At 41.9% G+C, this 21601-nt stretch overlaps 1 protein-coding gene across 1 annotated transcript in view; it reads right to left on the bottom strand.

Annotated features, from left to right (window-relative positions):
• The window catches only part of MAP3K1 (mitogen-activated protein kinase kinase kinase 1), a 28706-nt gene extending 11686 nt beyond the window's left edge, over nucleotides 1-17020 (bottom strand). Inside the window, exons 1-10 of the mRNA XM_018562690.1 lie at nucleotides 16897-17020; nucleotides 14582-14773; nucleotides 13363-13563; nucleotides 9690-9806; nucleotides 7610-7758; nucleotides 4285-4406; nucleotides 2967-3048; nucleotides 1865-2060; nucleotides 559-843; nucleotides 100-221 (exon numbers count right to left, since the gene is read on the bottom strand). Of these exons, the coding sequence (XP_018418192.1) occupies nucleotides 100-221; nucleotides 559-843; nucleotides 1865-2060; nucleotides 2967-3048; nucleotides 4285-4406; nucleotides 7610-7758; nucleotides 9690-9806; nucleotides 13363-13563; nucleotides 14582-14773; nucleotides 16897-17004 (1574 nt within the window). The 5' untranslated portion in view covers nucleotides 17005-17020. The remainder of the gene's footprint in view (nucleotides 1-99; nucleotides 222-558; nucleotides 844-1864; nucleotides 2061-2966; nucleotides 3049-4284; nucleotides 4407-7609; nucleotides 7759-9689; nucleotides 9807-13362; nucleotides 13564-14581; nucleotides 14774-16896) is intronic.
• Nucleotides 17021-21601: the final 4581 nt, after the last annotated feature.

The raw sequence follows: 21601 nt of genomic DNA, 5'->3' as shown, positions 1-21601 counted from the left end.
TGGCTGGAGGAGGAAAAAAAAAAAAAAAAAAGATTTAAATCAGAGATCTGTCAGAAATAGTATTACATGTACAGTTGTACAGTCTTTCCATTCCATTACCTGTTGGCATCAGCACATTTGACCAGGATGGTCTCCACAACTGGGTTAAGAAGCCGTTGCAGTTTTTTTCTTTCAGCGGTTGTATGGCATGGAGTGTACACCAGCATGGCGCGTAACGTTTTCTAAGAGCATAATAAAACCAAGGCAAATTTAACTGGGTGGGACGCAAAATCCAAAAAAAGCTTCTCCAATGATCAGAAAATCTCTCTCTCAGCCAAAACGATTACTGCAAACCAAACCTTCTCTATTTTCCTGTTCTGTGACTGGCAGCCTTAGCTAATGATCAACTGAGGAAGCCAGCCACAAAAAAAAGTAGATGGATTCTGTCATGGCCATAGAAGATCTTACACCAGTTTACAGATACCTTTTTGATACATCTAGGACTGGATCTGCACAGAATTTTAGAAGTACATCAGTCTTCAGAATTAAATAATAATAAAAAAAAAAAAATCGACTTACTAAAGCAGCAACATAGACTTTGTAGACCGGGTCCGCGCACACCATTGACAGCACACTACAGCAAGCCTCCACTACAGCGTCCCCTGAGATACTGGACTGAGATGAGACACTGGCAGAGTGTGGGGTAGAGCCACTAGGGCTGCCGCCAGTGCCAGAAATTCCAGTGCTTTCACCATTAGCCAACAGCAAGGCCCCACTGACATCATGAGAGAGACGCCGCAGGGCCATTTCTCGGATATTCCAGTTTCGAGAAAACAAGCAGCCTACCAATTCCATTCCAAAGACCTGTACAGAGAAATAAAATAAAATTAACAGGTCACCATAAACACGGGTATTATAGTCACTTTTTTCTCCAATCACATTTTTGATTCTAGGCCTAACACTGGCTGTGAAAAATTAGTGTTCATCTCATAACTCCATATGCCCAATGCGATCTGGGGTAGTCAGATGCAGGGAACTGTAGTGTATGCCGACACACTTTTCCATCTTTCTCACAGATAAGTCCAATGATTTCCTATGGGCTACAAGTCTGCACACTTATTTTGGGGCACTATAAAAGACAAACAACTAAATACCCCAAAAATAGTGATGTTTTTCTGAGCTCACATATAGGCATGTTCAGCAGTAGGCAAGAAAGTCAAACTTTGAGATGCACAAGACATCCCACACTAACTTCAGTAAGAACCAAAAGTGGGGCGACCCACTAAGAGTTCCTTGTTTGTTTTGGGTAGTGATGTAAAGGGTCACAAACTGTCCATTTTTTTGCTGTTTGTACCCCATTTGGGAAATTGGTCTTCACTGCCCTGGAGCCACAACAGAATCAACAGTGACAAAACAGACAGCAATACCTTGACAGGGGTTTTAACCCTTCACCTCTATATCTGAAGCATAGTAAAGAAAAATATATCTATATATACAGATATATTATTATACAGGATTTATATAGCACCAACAGTTTGCGCAGCGCTTTACAATATAGGGCAGACATTTATTAATGTGGAGGAAATCTAGGCCTTAAACGTGAAGACAAAAGTCAAACAGTATCCGGTACATAACATGCAGCATCACCCCCCCTCCACCGAGTTTCAAGTAATTCCTCCAGGCAAAACCTCAGCACTTCCTGATAATGATCAAGCATTCTTATTCTTTTGTAGGTAGCCAATCAGTGATGGGCCAATAGAAATGTGTGTAATGGGAATGGCGGAAGAGGTAGTGTCATGCTTTGACATAACCCAGAAATGTCAGAGCTTTGCCTGTGAGAACAGTCCAGGAATCAGCTGCAGATATTTACGTTATCCTATCGTACCTGAATCCATGGCTCAGCCATGTTTTTGTAGGCAGAAGGAATCTGCTGAACCCCATAATGAGTCAGGTTTAAACTGGAATCCTGTGACCTTCTTTGGGATCCAGCTGTAGGCTGCTGCTGTTGTTGTTGTAGAGACTGCTGCTGAGCAGCCCGCAGAACAGGAGGAGGAGAATCCACAGGCGTTGGCATTTCATGGCTAAACAAAAAGACAAGAAAAGACTTAGCTTCCATTGTAAAATATTTTCACATTTCTAATGCAAGTACCCTTTATAAAAGTCAGTCACCATTTCTCAAGTACCTCTTGACATACTGTATGTACATTTATTGTGAAGCAATGTCTGCCACTCCATCTTTGATTCAATGCTTCTAAATAAGGAATGCAGAACATTTGTCAAGTGTCATTTAATAAATAAAAAAACAAAACTGTCCACCAGGGAACTATGGAGACCCATTGCACTAGCTAAAATCAGTTGTATAAGGGTTGTCCCAAAATATTAACAGATCTTTTACACCAAGTAGTATTTAGCCATACATGGGGTGGAGAAAATATGAACTTTGTAGCTAGTCAGACCAATCTAGGCAACAGTGGGCATCATTTAGGAGGCAAAGATATTACATACATGACATATTAGGTCTACATGTCAGTGCCTTCTGATTCTCCCACCCTACCATAAAATATTACATACGGATACATAGTATTCTCTGGCAAACGCACAAATACTTTCCCAAAAAGAGTCTAACACTTAGATTAACACTTTTGCAGTGAAGGGAAATCTCCCCACTGGGGACACAGACATCAAAACTTGACAAAAAGTTCCAACCAAAAAGGTAGAAGAAAAAACAAATTGGCAGGAGTTGTTTTAAATTAAGCAGAATAAGGAATACTTCCACTGACCAAGGAGAAACCCAAAAAAAAACCAAAAAAAACCATGGTTCCAGATTTTTTTTTTAAATAATGGCTACCCAACTCCTAGGATCTACCCAGTAATACAGACAATTGTGACCTACTCTAAAGCAGAGGAGAAAATGTACAGAAAATTAGATTTCAATGCAATAGTAATAGATCTGGAATATAACGATCGGCTTTGGTACAAATAATGACCTGTATAAATCCTGTGATCTCCATTTTGAGCGACAGAGAGGACAGATGAGAGGCTCCCTATTTCTTCGACACTCCTCTGCCCCTAAAATAATAGAAACCAAATTTAATGGCATTTTACTTGAACAAAAACATATCTTAAGTAAAAAGTGCTAATTGCACACAGCAACCAAGTAGCTTCTGTCATTTTTAAAGGACAAATTTGGGGGAAACAAAAACACAGGATGTGAAGGGCAACAAAACACTTAAATCAGGCTGTGTGTGCCATTAATCATGTGCAGTATAGCTACTTATTGTGTGTGCATGTCTGAGGTGATGTACAGTATGAATTCATTCCTCTGAATCAAACTTGGACAGGAAAAGAACAATCCTGGTGATCAATTCTCCCCTTTAGTGGAAACAAAAATAACTGTTTCTTTATATACTGCAATACGATTTGCTACATGGGACTCCTAAACAAGCTACAAGCCTTTCTAGATCACATTACATTGATAGTTAAGAGTGCAAAAAAGCATTTTGCATTCAGTGTACTAACTGCTAAATGTGCACAGCCATTACCCATCAATGGGTTCACAGACAGGTAGAACGGCCAAAATGTTTGTAACCACAAGGTGGCAGTAACTCCCCACTTTTACCAATCATCTGACTTCACTAATTGGATTTCTTTTCGTGGGTTGCTGCACTTTCTTTGCTTTTTGTCCTCTGCTGAAGGACCTTGGAGGACTGATGTTCAGAAATGTCTGGTACTGGAGAGGGCCCAGGACACTAGATTAGGCAAGTATATCAGAACCTCTTCAACTGTCATATTTTGAACAGAGCAGAAAAGGATTGTGGACGTTATTGTACATGTACAGGACCATTAAACTTTAACCTGAAAGCACTCGCACCTTTGGATATGCTTCATTCCAACTTGAGTAAAATCGCCTTTTTGCACCGGCTATCATTTTGTGAATGTCAGTAGTTAAATTTGCCATGGTATTTTCCCCCCCAAACGTAAACTTTCTAGTAGGTTCACAAATAGCAAACACACGCCATCTCTTACTTAAGTGAGTCTGCGAATTCTTACAATCAGCTTGAATAAAGATTGTATTAAAAAAAAAAAAAAATTGTTAAGTCGTCGCTGGGATTTCAAAAGTCAGCAACAGTCTTAAAACTGCCATTTAATGCATTGGTGAGTGATAGACCTATACCTGCCGTGTGATTTAAGCAGTGCCCATTTCTACTTTGAACCCTGAAAAAAATCTACTGATGGGGTGCAGCGGGGATGACAGTGTAGTCATGGACTGTGCTAGAGTGGCATGCAGAAGAGTGGGTGACGTACAGATTGACATGCAGTGGTGGTGTAGCTTGTTTCTGCAGCCTTCTTCACATACAGTCAGGCTCTCCTCATCCAGCATGCCCAGCAGGCAGATGGGACACATTTGTTCATCTTCATCTTTGATGCTGCGGATCGAACAGACAGACAATGGTCACACACCTCATTTCTTACATTATCCCAAACGGCGCTAACAGCACGTACGTGAAAAAGGAGGAGTTCAACAAGGTATATTATGCAAACATTAAAGCTTAACTGCAGGCCGACAGCTAATCACACATGACATACGTAAGAGTGGTTTTACGTACCAAAAATATTTTTATGTCCACTCAGTCCTGAGATTCACACAGCTCTGCCACACAACATAGCTAGCCCTGACTTTATTACAGTTACATAGTATTTGAGGTTGAATAAAGACACAGGTCCAACCTAGTTCATACTACCCTCAAACATATGATTGAGAAGACGACTGATGCATTCATCTCTCTGCTATCAGCATGCTCTTAATTTGCACATGAGAACTGCAGCACGCACAACCGATTGGCTCCTTGTGCTGCCCCTCCCAGGCTGTGCTCTGGTCTACAGGGGACTGCAAGAGGCTGACTCCAAATCACATTCTGGTACTTACACTAGTCTATGAAATATCACTTAAAGCAGAACCCTGGGCACAAATTTTACCAACTCACACAGTGGGGCTACCTGCTCGTTTTTGTCTAGGTTAAAAAAAAAAAAAGTTATACTCCTCTGCTCCTCAGAGTCAGCCAGCTCTTAGACCAGTCTCTTCCGCCTCGCTCCCCATTCGCTGCAGTGGTCATGTTCTAAACAGTGTATAGGATGTGAGGGCACCGAGGGACATACACTGCTGCAGTGGAGGAGGAGAGAGGCAGTAGGGAGCACTGACAGCCAGCCACCTGACATTTGGCTTTACATTTTACTTAAAATACAGAAACTTTAGACCCAACTGCCTATGCTAAAATAACAGTTACCTTCTATAATGATTTCAGCAATGAGAGAGAAAAAACAAAAAACTCCTCCTTATGACAAACCCCACATGCATTATAACTTCGTATAAACCTGGACCAACAAAATGTATAAACCTTAAAGTGTCACTGTAAATAAAGCACACAGCAATATTTCCATGGATTTCACTGGTTATATAGATTATATGAGAGAATATATCACAATTATAGATACATTTGCTGTATGATCGCCAACTTATTCTGCAGCCACAGGGGAGCTCCGGCATCTCATTTTATACTGACCGGTTCTCTTTCTGTGCTGCCTGGAGATCCTACACTTTTATACTATGCAAACCACAGAGAACGGGAAAGCTGGATATACAGGGTTAGAATTTTGCACCGACGTTCGTACGAAAAATCCAACATTTGATAGACTTGACAGAGGTCATTTGAAAGTTGGTTTTGTTTTAACATTCAATTTTGGAAATCAATGGAACTTTCTAAACAAAAACCACATTCATCGATAGAAATATCTTTTGAGGAAAAACCACTTCATTCCACTCCTTCAATTTTTTCCACCACTATGGTGGAAATTGATTGTCGATTTGACCACACGAATGATTAGAAAATGGAACGAAGGTTTAGATTTTTTTTTTGTTAAACAAATGTCTGCCGGTATTCTCAGCTTTAGAGCTGTACGAGGGCCGCCTTAGTTGCCTGCCTGTCATGCTGATCTTCCGGCTACACTACTTTCTCTGTTACAGACCCCACCATATCAAACAAGCATATTAGGAATTTGCTTCACTTCCCACATGCTGCTGGGTCATTAAGGTCTCGTTCACACCTAGGCGTATTGCATATGCGCGACCGTCGCGCGTTTTTTAACCGCGATTCGCGGTAAAAAAGTTGCGCGACTGTCACGCATTTCCGGAGGCTACTTGGCTGTATCCCAATGGAAACGCGCAACAAAAACGGCCCAAAGTAGTACCTGTACCTTTTCAGGCGTGGGCCGTTTTGTAGCGCGTTAGGGACGGGCGGAAATACGCCAAGGTGGGAACGAGACCATTGAATACAATGGGATTTATATTTTTGAGCGTTTTGTGGAGCGTTCGTCGAGCGTAGAACGCGCTACAAAACGTTCAGGTGTGAACGAGGGCTAAATGTAAGCATTGAGGTGGGAGAACCAGCACTCTCCAGTGAAGGGCAACAGTGACAGCCTCTATTTTTCTCAGCACAAGCTTCCTTTAAAAAAAAGCTACACAACTTAACAGATGAATGGAGGCAATTTGAAGAAACCTTATGTGACTGCACAGAAGGTACTAAGCACCTATTCACAACATACTTTCATTGCTGGTACACACTTGTACTCTAGTATAAGATGCACGTGCATCTATGGGAACATGTGCATGTTCATGTGCACTGCCACCCTGCTGTGACTTAGGCCAACACGATCAGCCATGGCCACAGTAAACATGCTGGAAAAAAGCCCAACCACCATTTGGTACTCACTATTATGTACTATGACATGACAGTCAGGGCCGGTGCTAGGATTCTTGCCTACACAGGCAAGGTGGATTTTTGCGCCCCCCTCCCCCCCCCTGTAAAAACAGGGCATTTTGACAAGTACTTGTACTTGTCAAAATGCTCCGATGTTTGCGCTATGGTTTCTTTTTTTCCCCCCACTTACCTTCGGCGCGGGAGAGCTATTTTGACAAGTACTTGTCAAAATGCCCTGTTTTTTCAACCCTCACCCTGCAGCGCCCTCAGGCGGCCGCCTGACTTGCCTTGCGGTAGCGCCGGGCCTGATGAAAGTGCCAAAAAAGCCTTATTTTTTTATATAAAAACCCGTCACTCTCTGCAATTACTTGGAGAAGGCAAACAAATGGATAAGGGCAATGAGCACAAGCACCATGTATCCAAGAAGGGAGGGGAGAATAAATCTAAGAAAAGACTGGTTTTGTCAACTGGCACTGATAAATGGCGTTTAGTAGAGTTGTTTGACTTATTTGTGGCTGCAGTGGTCTGCATGCGAGTAGGCAGGCCATGGGAGGAGCCAGCATTTAGTAGAGTTCTTTGACTTATTTGTGGCTGCAGTGCTCTGCATGTGAGTGGGCAGACCATGTGAAGTAGCCATACAAAGCTTCAATCAGAAAGACAATCTAAAGTCAAACAGCTTTTTAGAAAACGCTTGTCAAAACAGATCAGCATTAAAATTATAAAGCTTTAAAAAAAAAAAAAAAACCAACTTACAAAAGAAATAAAATAAACCCCTAACCCATTACAGATGTCTTGAGATGAGACCGGGCATTAGAGACTGCAATCAACTTTTTAATGAGATGACAATACAGCGTTGCTCACTGCCATGTACAAACCTGGTATCTGAGCTAGATGTGGAAGTGGTGGATGAGGACAATGTATGAGAATTTGACATGCGTGATACAAACTTCTGGATGGTGTTACGAGATGGAGCTTTGATCCTTGAGCTACGTCTACTGTGATATTTCTGGAACAAACTTTCAACCTACCAGAAAAAAAACACAACACAAAAAGTGAAGCCTTGGACAGTACATAATGCGATCTAAAGAGAGCCAAAGGATACTAGGCATGGTACAGAAACTGACTTGGAGAGGACTTGAGAAACTGAAAGATGATCAAAGCTTCATGCAACACATCAAAAGTCTAAATTGTGAGTAAATTATGCAAATCCTAATTCCTGACCATTTCAAACAGAACTTTAATCCCAAAAATACTTTTTACCATATCCCATGCTAATAGCTTCAGAATTCATTTTGTGAACTGGTAATATAAATGACTGAACGTGGGGCTCCATGAAATGGTATTTAGTAGAGGCAGGGAGGCTAGCGTGAACGGTCATCCCTGTGACTGTCCTTCAGAAGGTTTGATAAGACAAGGAGCAGTAATCCCTCATATGAACCGAAAACCTCTAACTGATCTGACTAGGGTAACCTGGAATCTGGTTGGTTTCTAGGGAGGAACTGAGCTTGACATGTCCAGTTTATTTTACACGGCCATACTAAAGAAACACACATGGGTTCACAAAGCACAAGATGGCACACCTGGATATGCTTGTAGTGGGAAAAATCAGGGAATTCCCAACCACAAGGATAAGTGACCTTTTAACATATCTTGCCCCCCTAAAAAGCAAAATACTTGTAAAAGAAACCTGGACGTGAAAGCTTCCATGCTCTGAACCCTGGGTCACTCATTACTTCTGTATTATTTGACATGAAACTATTCTGTTTCTTTGACTTCACATTTAATTTAGCCTGGAAGTCAGAATGGAAGGTTCCATTTGAGGCTTCTTAGATGGGCATTTTGATCTGTGATGCATTTACTAAACCTACTCTCTCCAGCATCCCAATTGAAATGTAAGTTCTTTCATACGTAATGACACTAAAAATACACCAATAAAAATGGAGAAAATAACCAATAAAGAGAAAACAAAAACTAAACTAACAATATCCTAGACCCACAGTGGTACATGCCAAATATAACTACTTCTCAAAGTGGTTCCCCAACCAACAACATTTTCATCTGCCTCGGTCTCCAGTCACCTCTTGAGCAAGGAATGCACTAGTGAGGATATGCACACACTTGAAAGCAAGGTGTCAAAGTGTCCCATACTTTGGAAAACCTTGTCAGAAGTCTAGAAATCATGCCCTTTCTTTCAAGAGGAGAGACAGGAGTAGGACATAGTGGAGAAGGTGACCATAACAGACATCCATCAATGGGTCAAAAATGCTTGGAAATGATAAGGAGGGAATATTGGCAGCAATGATGTCCCATAGTAGAAGTTTGGCCAATGATGCTTTCGGTTATTGGATTTTTAATTAATTTAAAAGCAGTTATTTGCTCCTTGAGGCAGACAGAATGTTGGCAGTAAAAATGAATCTACATGAACTCTACAAGTCTATCTAAACAACTGCATCATCAATGATCTACAGGATCAATTCAATAAAATCAATGTATAGGATTGTACAGTACAGTCGAAAACTGAATATCATTCTATATTTGCTCATGTTCGGATCCCCATCCTGAGCAGACAAGCAGCAACTCCAGATCCAATCTAAAAGTGGCAAGAGGCAGTTGTATGTTGGAGGGTTACAGATGAATCCTGAAGATGCTTAGAATTTCTTTAGTTTCAGCTGGAAAACCCCTTTAAGAACTGAAGATCATAATTAGCATTTTACATCTGTACTAAGCTCTTTGTTTATATTTTCCCTCTTAACCCCCATATAGTATTCCTGCCCAACAAAAAGCTCATTTTGCACAGTGATTCTATGGTCTGCAAGCAATTAGAAACTGCTGTGCGAGCCTAAAAACTGCTTTCCTGTTTAGCTGGGGGGAGGGAGCTGCTCGAATGGGAGGACTGCAAATCGCTGGCACAATACAATCATTTTCTTTGAGACAATGTGCACAGAATTTGCATACTTCAAAATTCTTCAAGGTTTTCCTCCACAGCATTGTGTCCGATGGCTCCAGCTGAAACACCCGTAACATGACGAAGAGGAGATGGATGCAGAACGCCCCTCTGCCGCAGCTGCAGGTCTGCAAGAGAATGAAGCACCAATTACTTGTGATCAGAGACAAGATAATACCACACTAGCATGGAGAGAACATGACAAATCCTAAACATTTCCCCGATGCTCTTTTGAGCTAAAACGTGGGCATGGGGGGGGGGATAACAGTAGGCAGTCTTAAAGGTTCAGTCCACCCAACAGAGATATTTCAGTTCTTGGAAGATGTCAGAGGGCTAGAGTTTTCTGTCTTGGAGTCTCTATTGATGGGATTTCTGCAACTGAGCTACTGTACACAAACTGTAGCCAATATGAGGGGTTTCCACTTTCCCTGTTGGATTTATTTATTTTTTATTGCTGCATTAAGTACACAGAATGCAATATTACCAGTACATGAGGAGCTGGAAAACACAAAAGGTGTATGTGTCAGGGATAACTGCTTATAAAAATAACTTTTGGATGGACAGACCCTTTACAAAATAAGGCTTGGTGTCATTGATTGGACTTCTTTTAGCTCATATGTACACCAATATAGGTTAATGAAGTTCCAGGAAGTAGGTTTGTTTAGAACTGCACCTGGTCTTGAGTCTCCTACACCAACAGTTTTCTGTGTCTGCAGACCATTTGGAGGATATGCAGTGCCTACAAGTTTGTGGATTCTGGCCTACTCTGCCACTCACACTCGCCAACACTACACTGATGCGCACTTCTGCACTCACCAACACTGCACCCTACGCATTTCTACTCTAGCCAACACGCAGTTTCATGCTTTTTTGCACTCGCCTGCACAACAAAAATGTGCATTTTGTTGCATTGTTGACAAGTGCAATAATAATTTTGCACTTGTCAACAATGCAACAAAATGCAGTTCAACATTTGCCAAAAATGCAATGAAATGCTTTTCGGCACTCGCTAACACCTCACTATCATGCACTCCCGTATTCATCCCATTTAACAAATGGGTACACTTTCTTTTTATTGGGCAATATCCTGTAGGAAAAAGCACACAAGAACCAGGTGCTCAACGAGAAAACATTTTGTAATCAACATGAACATGACATCAAGTGTCCCAGAAGCTTTTGGCAGCAGGTACATGAGAAATGAGGTTGGTAAGGTGAAATCACACACATCAATGTGAACACAAAGGCCTGCAGGGCAGTGAAATGAAGACAAGTGTCATTTGTGCAGCTTGTTTTTGTGTATTTTCCCACAATCTTATTAAGCATGTAATAACCTGTACTAAAACATAACATAATGCAGGCCAACTTTAAGGACAACCTGTATCGAATCTACATGCATCCAAAAGGTAAGATGACAACAGAAAAAAACAATTTGTTCGGCTACATTTACAATTGAAAAATAAGAATTTTGAGATCACAATTAAATCACTCTTCCTCCATTGACGAGCACAGAATTGTAGAATATTCTCATATATGGCATGCCCAAAAGGAGTCTGAGGGGGCAATGTCAATTAGAGAAAACAGATGTGGAATTTAATTAGCATCAATGCATGATAAACATACTAATCTGGAGAAGGACACTGTCAGGGAAAGACATGCAAGGTCAATCTGATGTTCCAGATTGGCCCAACAAGCTCCACAGAGGTACTTTAGGGTGTCATGTGCTTCTACCAACAATGTGGGGGACAACCAAGCATTCACCTAAGAGAACTACAGGTGGAATAAAGTTTCCAAGCTGGAAAAGACGACCACAGATAAGCTGGTCAAAAAGGAAAATTATTGGGCTGAAGGCATAGGTCAAGCCAACTTCTAAGAAAAAATAAACTGACTAGATAACAGTCAGTAACTTAGATAATGCATCTATAACCCTCGACAGTACGAGCTTATAATGGGAAAGATGATTCCGGAGAGGAAGTAATCTCTACAACAAAAAGTATGGAAGATCTAACCAGAAGGCAAAAAAAGAAAAGCAAACCCCCCATCCCAGAAAAGAAAAAGTGGGGTGGTAAACAAAAACCCTACATAGAAAAGGGTACATTTAAAATTGCAACACCAAAAGGCGAACACAACTTAGCATAAGGATGGGAAGGATCCATGCTATATACATTCCAGTTAGTCTAGTTTTCAAAATATAAATTCTAGGAATGAATATATTCAGATGCAACGTGCAGATTCCCCCACAGAGGAAGCAGGTTAGAAATCTTCTAGGAGCACATGGAGAAAAGGTCAAGAAATATATGCCTGTTGGATTTCATGAACCTGCCATGATCCTACCTAAGGCTGTTGGATCTCATGATCCTACCAAGGAAAAACCATGTTATTAAATGACCTGCAGGAAGGTATGCCATTTTTTAGTAAAAGAGGATTCCTTATAAGAATGACCTGGCCTCAGTAAAAGGATTCTTGATGCTCAATGGGACAATTTTATCTGAGGAAGCTCAAAAGAAAATTGTGGGAAAATGAGTTTCAGATTATCCCACAAAGCTCCTCAAGTGGCGATTGGATGATATGGGATGTACCTAAAGAGGTTCAAATTTTAGCACCCTGTCACAGGTAAAATGTTAGGAGTAGGAAACTGAGTTTTTATAGGGAATTCCACATGGAATAGAAGGCACTAAGGATAACCGTGTTCTGTGCCAAGATAAGAAGCACAAAATGATGAAGTATTGGAAACCAAAAGTTAGGACATCCCTACAGGAGGTGAAAATGACTTGAAATGGATCAAGCATCATAAAAGGAGTATAAATCCATGAATGGTATCAACTTCACAGCAAAGAAGAATGCAGCAGTGATAGCACACTCACTGGATTTATAGCCAAGCTCAGAAATACCCAGCTATACTGGCCTACAGGAATGCCTATATAAGCACAATATTTCAAAGCCGTGCATTGTTTCTGACTGCATGATATATATTGTGGAAAGTTGAACTTAGCCTTTAACATAAAAGCATTCAGAATGGAAAAGAAAAAAAAGAGAAGAAACTCAAAATGTGAAGCATTGTAATAATGAACAAAATAAATAAAAATCGGTGTGCAAGTCTGCATCATATATCATGTATGGAGATCATACAGGCACTACAACTCCTATTAATTACATCACCCAGAAGTCTCTGTGATGGAGTCAGCCCATGTCAGAGCAGAGTTCCAAGAGATTTCAAATCGTGCATGCAAAATTTTCTTAAATTGTCTGTCACATTCACTTAGTCACAGAACAGCTAGAGAAGCCCTGCATGTGTATGTGACAGGTCTGTCTGTGGGCTTGCAGGGGAGAGGAGCTGTTTCTCAATGACAAAGATCAGGAGCATATCTTAACCCAAAAGAGATTATAATGAGCAAATGATAACTTAGCTTTGCAATTTGTATATAAAAAATTGTCTCAATACAGCTGCGCCAGAAATCCTACAACGCTTTTTGTGAAACTAAACACTGTTAATGCTGAAGCAAAGACTTTCCTCATTTTCAGCATCCTAAAAAGCTGGACAGGAAAAAAAAAGCTCCAATGCTACAGTTGGCACTCTCCATGCTTTGTCATTGTATGACCTGTCAAATCAAAAAGGTTTGCGGAGCAGTTGGCCAAAGAACAATATTGTAATTTATACAGCAGAAAACGTTAAAGTCATAGATTTACCTGAGGACCAATAAAAACTCTGTATTTATTATCTGGGCTGTCTCCACCAATCAGAAATGAATTGGGTCCTATTTGCTGCAACAGATAGAGTCTTGCTCGCATCACTTTGTTGACTCGGCGACTTGTTTCTTCAGGACTATATGGGGAAAATCCATCAGGAGATGGGGCTCTTCGTGGTGGAGTGGTACGTCCGCTCTGAAACTGTTTAGAAATAAATCACTATGCATGAACATGTCCTAATAACTGCATCATCTCCAAGCAAAGATATCTGTGATTGCTCTACCTGCTCAGATATGTTATTAGAAAGCCTCAGCTGCTAAAGGTGAGATCCCTTTCCTATCCTGCACACTTCTCTTACAAGCAATTATATGCCTAACATTAGTAACAGACAAGGACGCTGAGAGACTTGTGACTGACATTTCGCCTGAACTCCTAATGGTTCAATTATTGTAAGTACATCAAATTTGTCTCCATGTGAATAAACAAGTGTGTCATTACTATTGATATAGAGCTACTTTAATTTAGAACTAGGGAATCCATCCAATCTAGGAGCCAGCATATCATAGCAGAGAGGGGACATGACCAATTGAAAAAAAACAAATGGTAAAAAAGTTAAAAGTAGATGCTGCAAATTTTGGAAAATATGCCCTTGGCACATATAAAGCCCTAAACTAAAGGTTACAATTCCATAGTCACATTCCATCACGGCAAGATATTGAATGGTTATCTCCCAATGTTGTCAGCAAGTGTTTTTTCCCCACATGCTAGGTAACAAGAATCCAACTCTGTACAGGAAAATAATTTCACAATGATGGAATAAGCCACGCTTAAAAAAACATGCAGATTTTTTATTTTTTTTTCTAATAAAGCCAGTAAAATTAAATGTAGTTTGTGCCAAAGCAGCTCATTGTTCAAGTGTTAAGTGATTCATAACAGTATTTGGTTTGTATGTTTGTTGAAGTAGTTTTTACGTGGACCAGGCTTCCCTAGGATAAGTACTGCCCTAAAACTTCAAATACATTAAGTCTTTCATCTCTGAAAGCAACACTAGCGCTACTATTCAACAGAAAAGAATCCTCATGCTTTGGAAATGACTAGGATATCCACAACTAAAACTTGGGTATAAAACCCAACCTGAAAACTGACCAGCTATATAGTTATAATAAGGAACACAGCAATAGTAACATAGTTCTCTGAATGTAAAAGTGGCAGAACTTACAGGGACAGGAGACAAGCCTCTCCTCTTCATTCCTGGAGACTCTGGCTTTGATTTGGAAGAACTGGATGAGCTGCTGGGAGAAGGGCTGCGTCTCCCCTTTATAACATGGGATGATCCGTTCATGGATCCATCAACTGAGTCCGATTTAGGAGTCTCTGTTCCATCAGTTTTCACAGGAATTGGTTTTACAACCTGCATTATACAAACAACAACAATTAACACTAAGTACTCACTTTTTTATGCAGTTGCAGGTAGCACAGTTGCCTTTTATCCTAGTATCTAAAATAAGAATTGTAATATAAAAACAGCAACCAAAGCATTAATCAAAGCTATAAGTATTCTCTGTCCAAACAAAAAGTGTGAGCCAAGCCATTTCGCTCATTGCACACTTTTAGACCTTTACATGTGGAAGGCACTTGGCTAGAAACAAACACGCCTGCCAAGCGCCTGAAACTCTCACAGTTGAACCACCTAACAATGCACTGGTCAAACAAGATGGAGACACAGGACCCATTGTAGACCAACATATCATTCTTCAAAAGGTGCCAAGTATGGCATTTACTACTTCCCCGTTTGCCTTTGTAATGTTACATTTACTGCTGAATTTACAAGTGCATTGCAAGACACAGGGATTTGAAGTCATTTAAACCCAAAACACAGACACTGCAGTTCTTCTGATGCACCAGTTTAATGAATCACACTCTGTCTTCCTAGAGAAACCAAGAGGGTTATTCACAAAAGGGTGAAGAGTTGGGAGAAGGCAGGAGAAGTGAACAATCTAGGACAGAATAGCTGAACTGGAAAGTGAGCTGAATTGGAGAACTTTTCCAAATCAGCTGTTTTCTCCTAGATTGTTCACTTCTCCTGTCTTCTCCAAACTCTTCACACTTTTGTGAATAGACCTGCAAGTGCTTTGCACATCCAGGGCAAAGCAACAGGTTTGCTTAAATCCCCCCTAAATCAGCACCAGGAGCAGGAGGAAATGCCTGGTACTTATGGGTATGGAGGAGCACGTGACAACATTGGGACAATCAACGCCGCCACACAATGAATTCATAGCTATGTGTTAGCTATGTTTCTGGTACCTGCTACCTTGCACAGGATTCATCTTCACTGAAGGCGGCTAAACAGAATAGCAGGGGGAGTAAAAGGAAGCCAAGTATATGCCTGGGGTATCCAAACTTTGGCCTTCCAGCCCCATACAGTGACCTAGTGGTTAGCTCTGGGGGTCCCCGGTTCCACTTGGGGTCCCCAGTTCAAATGCCAGTCAGGACACTATCTGCATGGAGTTTGCATGTTTTTTGTGCTTGCGTGAGTTTCTTGCAGATACTCAGATTTCCTCCCACACTCCAAATACATGCTGGTAGGTTAATTGGCTGCGGTCTAAATCAGCCCTAGTATTTTTTTTGCATGTATGATAGGGATTGTAGACAATATGTATATTTTCAGCACTATATAAGCACCTCTAATAAAAATAAAAGTAAAAATAATAATACATTGCAAGACTGACAGCCACAGGCATATGACGGTATTTGTATTTCACCACAGCTGGATGGCAGTTACTCTTGGGTATGCGTTGGTGTACAAGAACCTGTTGCTTTGCCCTGTATGAGCAAAAGCACTGAGTAAATGGAAATGGTTTAAGTTCACTGATGAGAATTTGTCTCATCTCCTTCCTACAAGGCCATAAACTAACCAGGTATCAGCTCCAAAAGAGAACGGTTTGTTCTGGATGCAGTCTACTTTTTAATAGTTCCTACTGAATTTAAATTAATTCAAGTCACCAAAGCATACTCTAGTCAAGCAGATGTGATATTTATAATGGAGGTATGGAAGTCTGGTGGCCAGCCAGAAATAGGACCGGAATCCCTGGATGATGGAAGCAGTGAACCCAGCTTGCACAAACCTTGCACTTCAGTTGGCCAATGACTAAAATTGTGGCAGTTACCTGCAGAAGGGGGGTGTGCCACCGATGAACCAATTCACCTGTAAAACAGGGGAGCAGGCCACTGGCTCAGCTTTGGATGGCTACATCATCATAAAAGGAGGCAGGTCATTATGTTGACTGGCCATTAGAAAGTTGAGTCTCTAAAGAGCAGCCTTTTTTCAGAGCAGCACAGACATTGTGAAGGTATCTTTTTAAATAACCATTTGATTGCAGAACATTTTCTATCTGTACATTAAAATCGATGGAAGCTTAAAGCACAACTCTCCTCCTGTCCATTCGGTACGTTTGCTCTGCTCAAGTCACTGCTGACCAAAGAGGGCAGTGTCTCCCCATTAACAAGCAAGTAAGCATGGCCAGGCTTACTTACCACAGGGCCTCGCCTGCTCCTCCTCTCCAGCCATTCGTGCTTCCAGGCTGGCATACATGTAGCCTTGAGTTTTTCCCTGATCATTCGTTCCTCCGGGCGGTCGTCCATTTTCTGCAGCCCTCAGAAAGCGCAGCCATCCAGGATACGCCGTGGCACACAAACTTCAACCCATCCGCACTGCTTCTCATATTACAATTACTGAGAGATTAATTCCAACTGGCTGGAGCACGGCACGTATGCAGCACTCTGAAATATTTGCTTGTTTGCTTTTTAGAGCAGAAGTGCTGTGGGGCATTGTGGATGTCAGGAAGCTACAGATATAAACCTCCAACACAATCAATAACCTTTCAAAAATAAACAGACATGTCTGCTAATGCGTCTTGCTTTGGAGGGAAGGGCAAGCCTGGCAAAACCTGCCAGAATGCCTACTACTAGGCCCTGGGCATGGCAACCCACAGCACAATGCTTCTATTATGAGGAATGAAGCAGATATACACTTGAAATTGGTTTAATAAGACCTTTCAAAAAGCATTGAAGAAGTGAAAAATTTTCTAAACCGTAGCAACCAGATTTCACCGACCATCAGTTGCTTAGACAATGAGAAGGGTTACAGCAAGTTCAATTTTAAATTGAACTTGTCATTAATTTATGAAGGAACATTACTATGAAACAGCAGACAATGTGTTGTATCAATAACCTACTGGGCTTTCCTCAATTCATCTGCAGCACTTCCTAGGAAGCGTTCATGGTTATATACGAGATCCAAAACAGGTACGCCCCAGATTTAGCATTCCCGCCCCCCATGGTGGGATGGAGTGGGAATCCTCTCCCCCAAGATGCCTTCTTATAGTAACAGAAGGATCCCCACAATCGGTAGCCGTCTACCAACCAACAGAGGACCCTTGTTTGCAGAGCTCAATAGATCGAAGACTAAGGGCCCACTCTCACCAGATGTTTTGGGGCTGCGCTGGCCATTTTTTCCAGCGCAGCCCCAACCCAAGAAAAGGCAATTCAGCTAGTTTCAGATGGACTGAGTTCACACCACCAACGCGGTGGCATGCTGAGAAAACGTACGGCATACAGCATTGTTTTTTTTTTTTTCAGCGTACAACTGCACCGCACTGTGCCCATGGAACTTACTGAAATGTTACTTGTCGTTTCAATAAAGTTTTAACACAATAAAAAATGAACAGTATGACGTGTCGCAATCAGCACTGTGCCGGGCAATGCACACCAGCAACGGCGCAATGTAATGTGACTGCCGGTGGGCCTACAAATCCAGTTTTCACTAGGAGGCAGTACAGCGTGGTCACACACACGGAGAGAGTACACCTTGGTACAAAGACAGGAAGATATAAAAGCTATAAAGTGATAGAAACAATACAGGGAATCCATGCAGATATATCACCTAACACAGCTTCATAATAAGGCCCCCAGTATACAAAAAAAACAAACCCCAACAAAAACACATTTTTACCCGTGTCACCAATACATAAGTATGTCCGGGTCTATAGATTTCATTTACCTCAATGGTTAAAGCTACAAAATGCAGTCACATCACACGTGCATTTTACGGTGCACAGCTTCAGATTTGGCGCAGCACCAGGTGCACCGGATGCTGAACGTGCCCCATGTACAGAAGTCTAAAATCTGTATGAATACAACTGAGTAGACCCGTCCTACAACTTCCGTGGGTTACAGCAGAAGCCCTCATGGGCAGGGCCCTCCTTACCATCTTGTCTTGAATTGTATTGTGATTGTAATGTCTTCCTTTTATTGTAAAGCGCTGTGCAAACTGTTGGCACCATATAAATCCTGTATAAGAATAATAACTCGCACTGTATTCACATTTTACATATCAGCAGAAACTTGGAGCCCAGTTACCAGCACTGGCTCAGTAAAGGGAGGCGCCGCACACACCATTTTGCAGAGTGCAACTGAAAAATCAATGTGTGGAGGGAGTTCTCTAGCCATGCACAGAGAAGGTTCTGTATGCAACAGGTACACTTCAAAAGTTTTAGCTAGTATGCTTTAAAAAAAAACCAAAAAAAAAACCAACAACTGGCTGGACCAAATTCCTAGTAAAGTAACTAAATGTGGAGTGTGAATTTCTAAAGAATAGAGAAGGCTGGGACATTGTGATGAGGAAAGACCTGATAACATCCAGCATATGGCAAGCAGCCCAAAAACACTATCCTTCCTGGAGAGAGAGAGAGAGAAACCCCTCTGAGAAAATCCCTTTCAATGAACTAGGACGGGAAACTGGATAAGAGCAAAGCTTTGTGAAGTCGCTCTCTGTTTGTACTTGATCTCTGCTGACTAACTGGAGACACAGGTCTGCTCACTGGGGGAGAAAATGCTGGCAAGGCCATCACGCCTTAAAGGGAAAGCACCTTCTATACAGAACGCGTCCTGCAAAGGGAGCGTGGAAAATACATACACTGACAATGAAATGTAGGCACAGGTACAAAGCATAGTAGAGTGCAAAAAGGCAAATAAAGCCAATATAAGGCTGGCCATACACTCAGCCCACGGGGCTCAATACCCCATCTACGCGGTTAGCAATTTCCCCCTGCAACCCGCTGGGCTATTGTGTTGGGACAGCAGTGGGTGCGCCACTGTATCAGAATACCCCACTAGCGACGGCAGCGGATTGGCCACAGCCACTGTTCGGCTGAGAATGTTCGAACTGGCTCCCTCAACAAAAAAAGGCAATTGAAAAATTGCCTTTGTTGAACAGAGGAGTGCCGACGGGGCCATCACACTGCTCAAATTTCAGCCGAGTCAGCAAGGCAAAATTCAACCAGTGCATGGCCAGTACCAACCTGCATTCATGGTTATTGAAACGCAAGAGAAAGGATCCAAGACGCATAAACAAACCTGATGCTTCCCAGAACAAGTCCTCTTTCTTTTAGATGCACCTGCCCTCATGCGAGTTAAGATGAGTTTATAAACGCATTTAGAATTCCTAATCAGACCCTGGACACCTGAATTAGGTTCTGAAGGTACATGACTCCAGGGAAACGCAGAGTTGGAATGATACCACCATGATAATGACACTAGGCAGCCACAAAAAATATTCTAAAGGAGGTGGGAAATGGATAAAGAAATGAGACCAAGATGGACAAAGTGGATTTCTATGTTTGCGGCCAACTGGGATAGGATACCATCTGTTTTATATTTGATACTTGTGTCCATTCACATAACTGCCGCTTACCTTTTTACTTGCCAAATCTTATTTAGCTTTTCTCTTCTATGTAAATGTTGAGGAGGGGTGTTGGGGAGTTAGGTTTGCCATAAGTAACTGTAGGTTACTGTAACTGTACTGGCAGATCTCATCAGTTGTAAACTAGATTTGAACAATGCCCGTCATAACTAAGGGTTAAAGCGCAAAAGGCTTGGGTGGTAAGCTCTATGCTAAAGCACTTAGGGCCTTGTCACACCATCAGGAGTGCGTTTGGCTTCTCGAACGTACTGGAACGCAACCTGGCCGGCTAAGTTTTTTGGGGGGCGGGAGGGGGCGTCGTGGTGCATTGAACTCAATGGCACCGCAGCCATGCCCTCCTCCCGCGGTGCAGACCCCAGCACCCGAACGCGTGGCACAAACTATTTTTTGCAGATCGCACTGGACCGTAAAGCAGGCACTAATGTGCCACGCGTTCGGGTGCCGGCAATCGCACTGTGGGGGGTTGGTTGCGGTGTCATTGAGATCAATGCACCGACACACCCCCTCCTGCCCCCAAAAAAACTGAGGCGGCCAAACGCACTGGAACACACTCCTGATGGTGTAACAGGGCCCTTAAAGTGACACTAAGTTCAAGAGTTAAATCCTAAAATCGCATTCAAGTGCCTTAACTATTAACAGTACTGGACCTTATTTGTGTATCACTCGGCTGTAGATCATCAAATTATCTCTGAATTGGTGCCGACACTGTCCTTCCTTCTGGAGGGGGGCAACATTTGTTCCCCATGGCCCCTGCGTGTGTTGTAAAGTGGTCACCACTCCAAGCTCCCTCCCGTGATGGACTACAATCTCAATACAAATTGGTAAACTAAAGCACACCAAAACAAGGGTGTACCACAGCGCACGGCATGTGCTATGTGGTGCTTTGCCAGCTACTAAACTTGTGATTTTAGGTGCAATTCTAGATTCATGGAACCGCATTGCACAGCATTAAGATGCACAGCATCCTAATGTGTGTTGGGGTATTGCGTATTACAACACAAGCCTGTGTTAAGCCAGCTTCACTACCCATGCACCAATCTTGGCAATACATGATGATAGGACTGCTCAATATAACCATTTTGATAGAAGAATCCAACATTCACATTGGGCAGTGCAGACGTGATTGCCAGAGCTCATTAGAGCCAACGGTTTTGGATAGAAAAGTGCTGCAAGATGCCTAAAAAAGGTTTGCAACAAGAGAGCTCAGGTGGGGGAACGGTCATGCCAGGGTATCCAGTCACAGCATGGCAATGGTAATGAGAAAAGGACAGATGTCAGATCCTTCTTCCCATCTGATTAAAGAACTGGCAGCACAGGGATGGCATTGCATTAATCAGATCTCAAACCAACACATGACTTGCCAGTAAAAATAAAAAAAGACAAATATCTGGAAACAATACAGAGCACACAGGACATGTGATGGAGGGGTTAAAAAAAACACAAAAAGTGAAATAGATGGTGTGTGCTACTTCCTTTTTC

This window comes from Nanorana parkeri, unplaced genomic scaffold (genome assembly GCF_000935625.1).
Source record: "Nanorana parkeri isolate BGI_ZX_2015 unplaced genomic scaffold, ASM93562v1 scaffold591, whole genome shotgun sequence".
NCBI classification, from domain to species: domain Eukaryota; kingdom Metazoa; phylum Chordata; class Amphibia; order Anura; family Dicroglossidae; genus Nanorana; species Nanorana parkeri.
The sequence above is the reverse complement of the archived record's forward strand: the minus strand, read 5'-3'. Positions and strand labels throughout refer to the sequence as shown.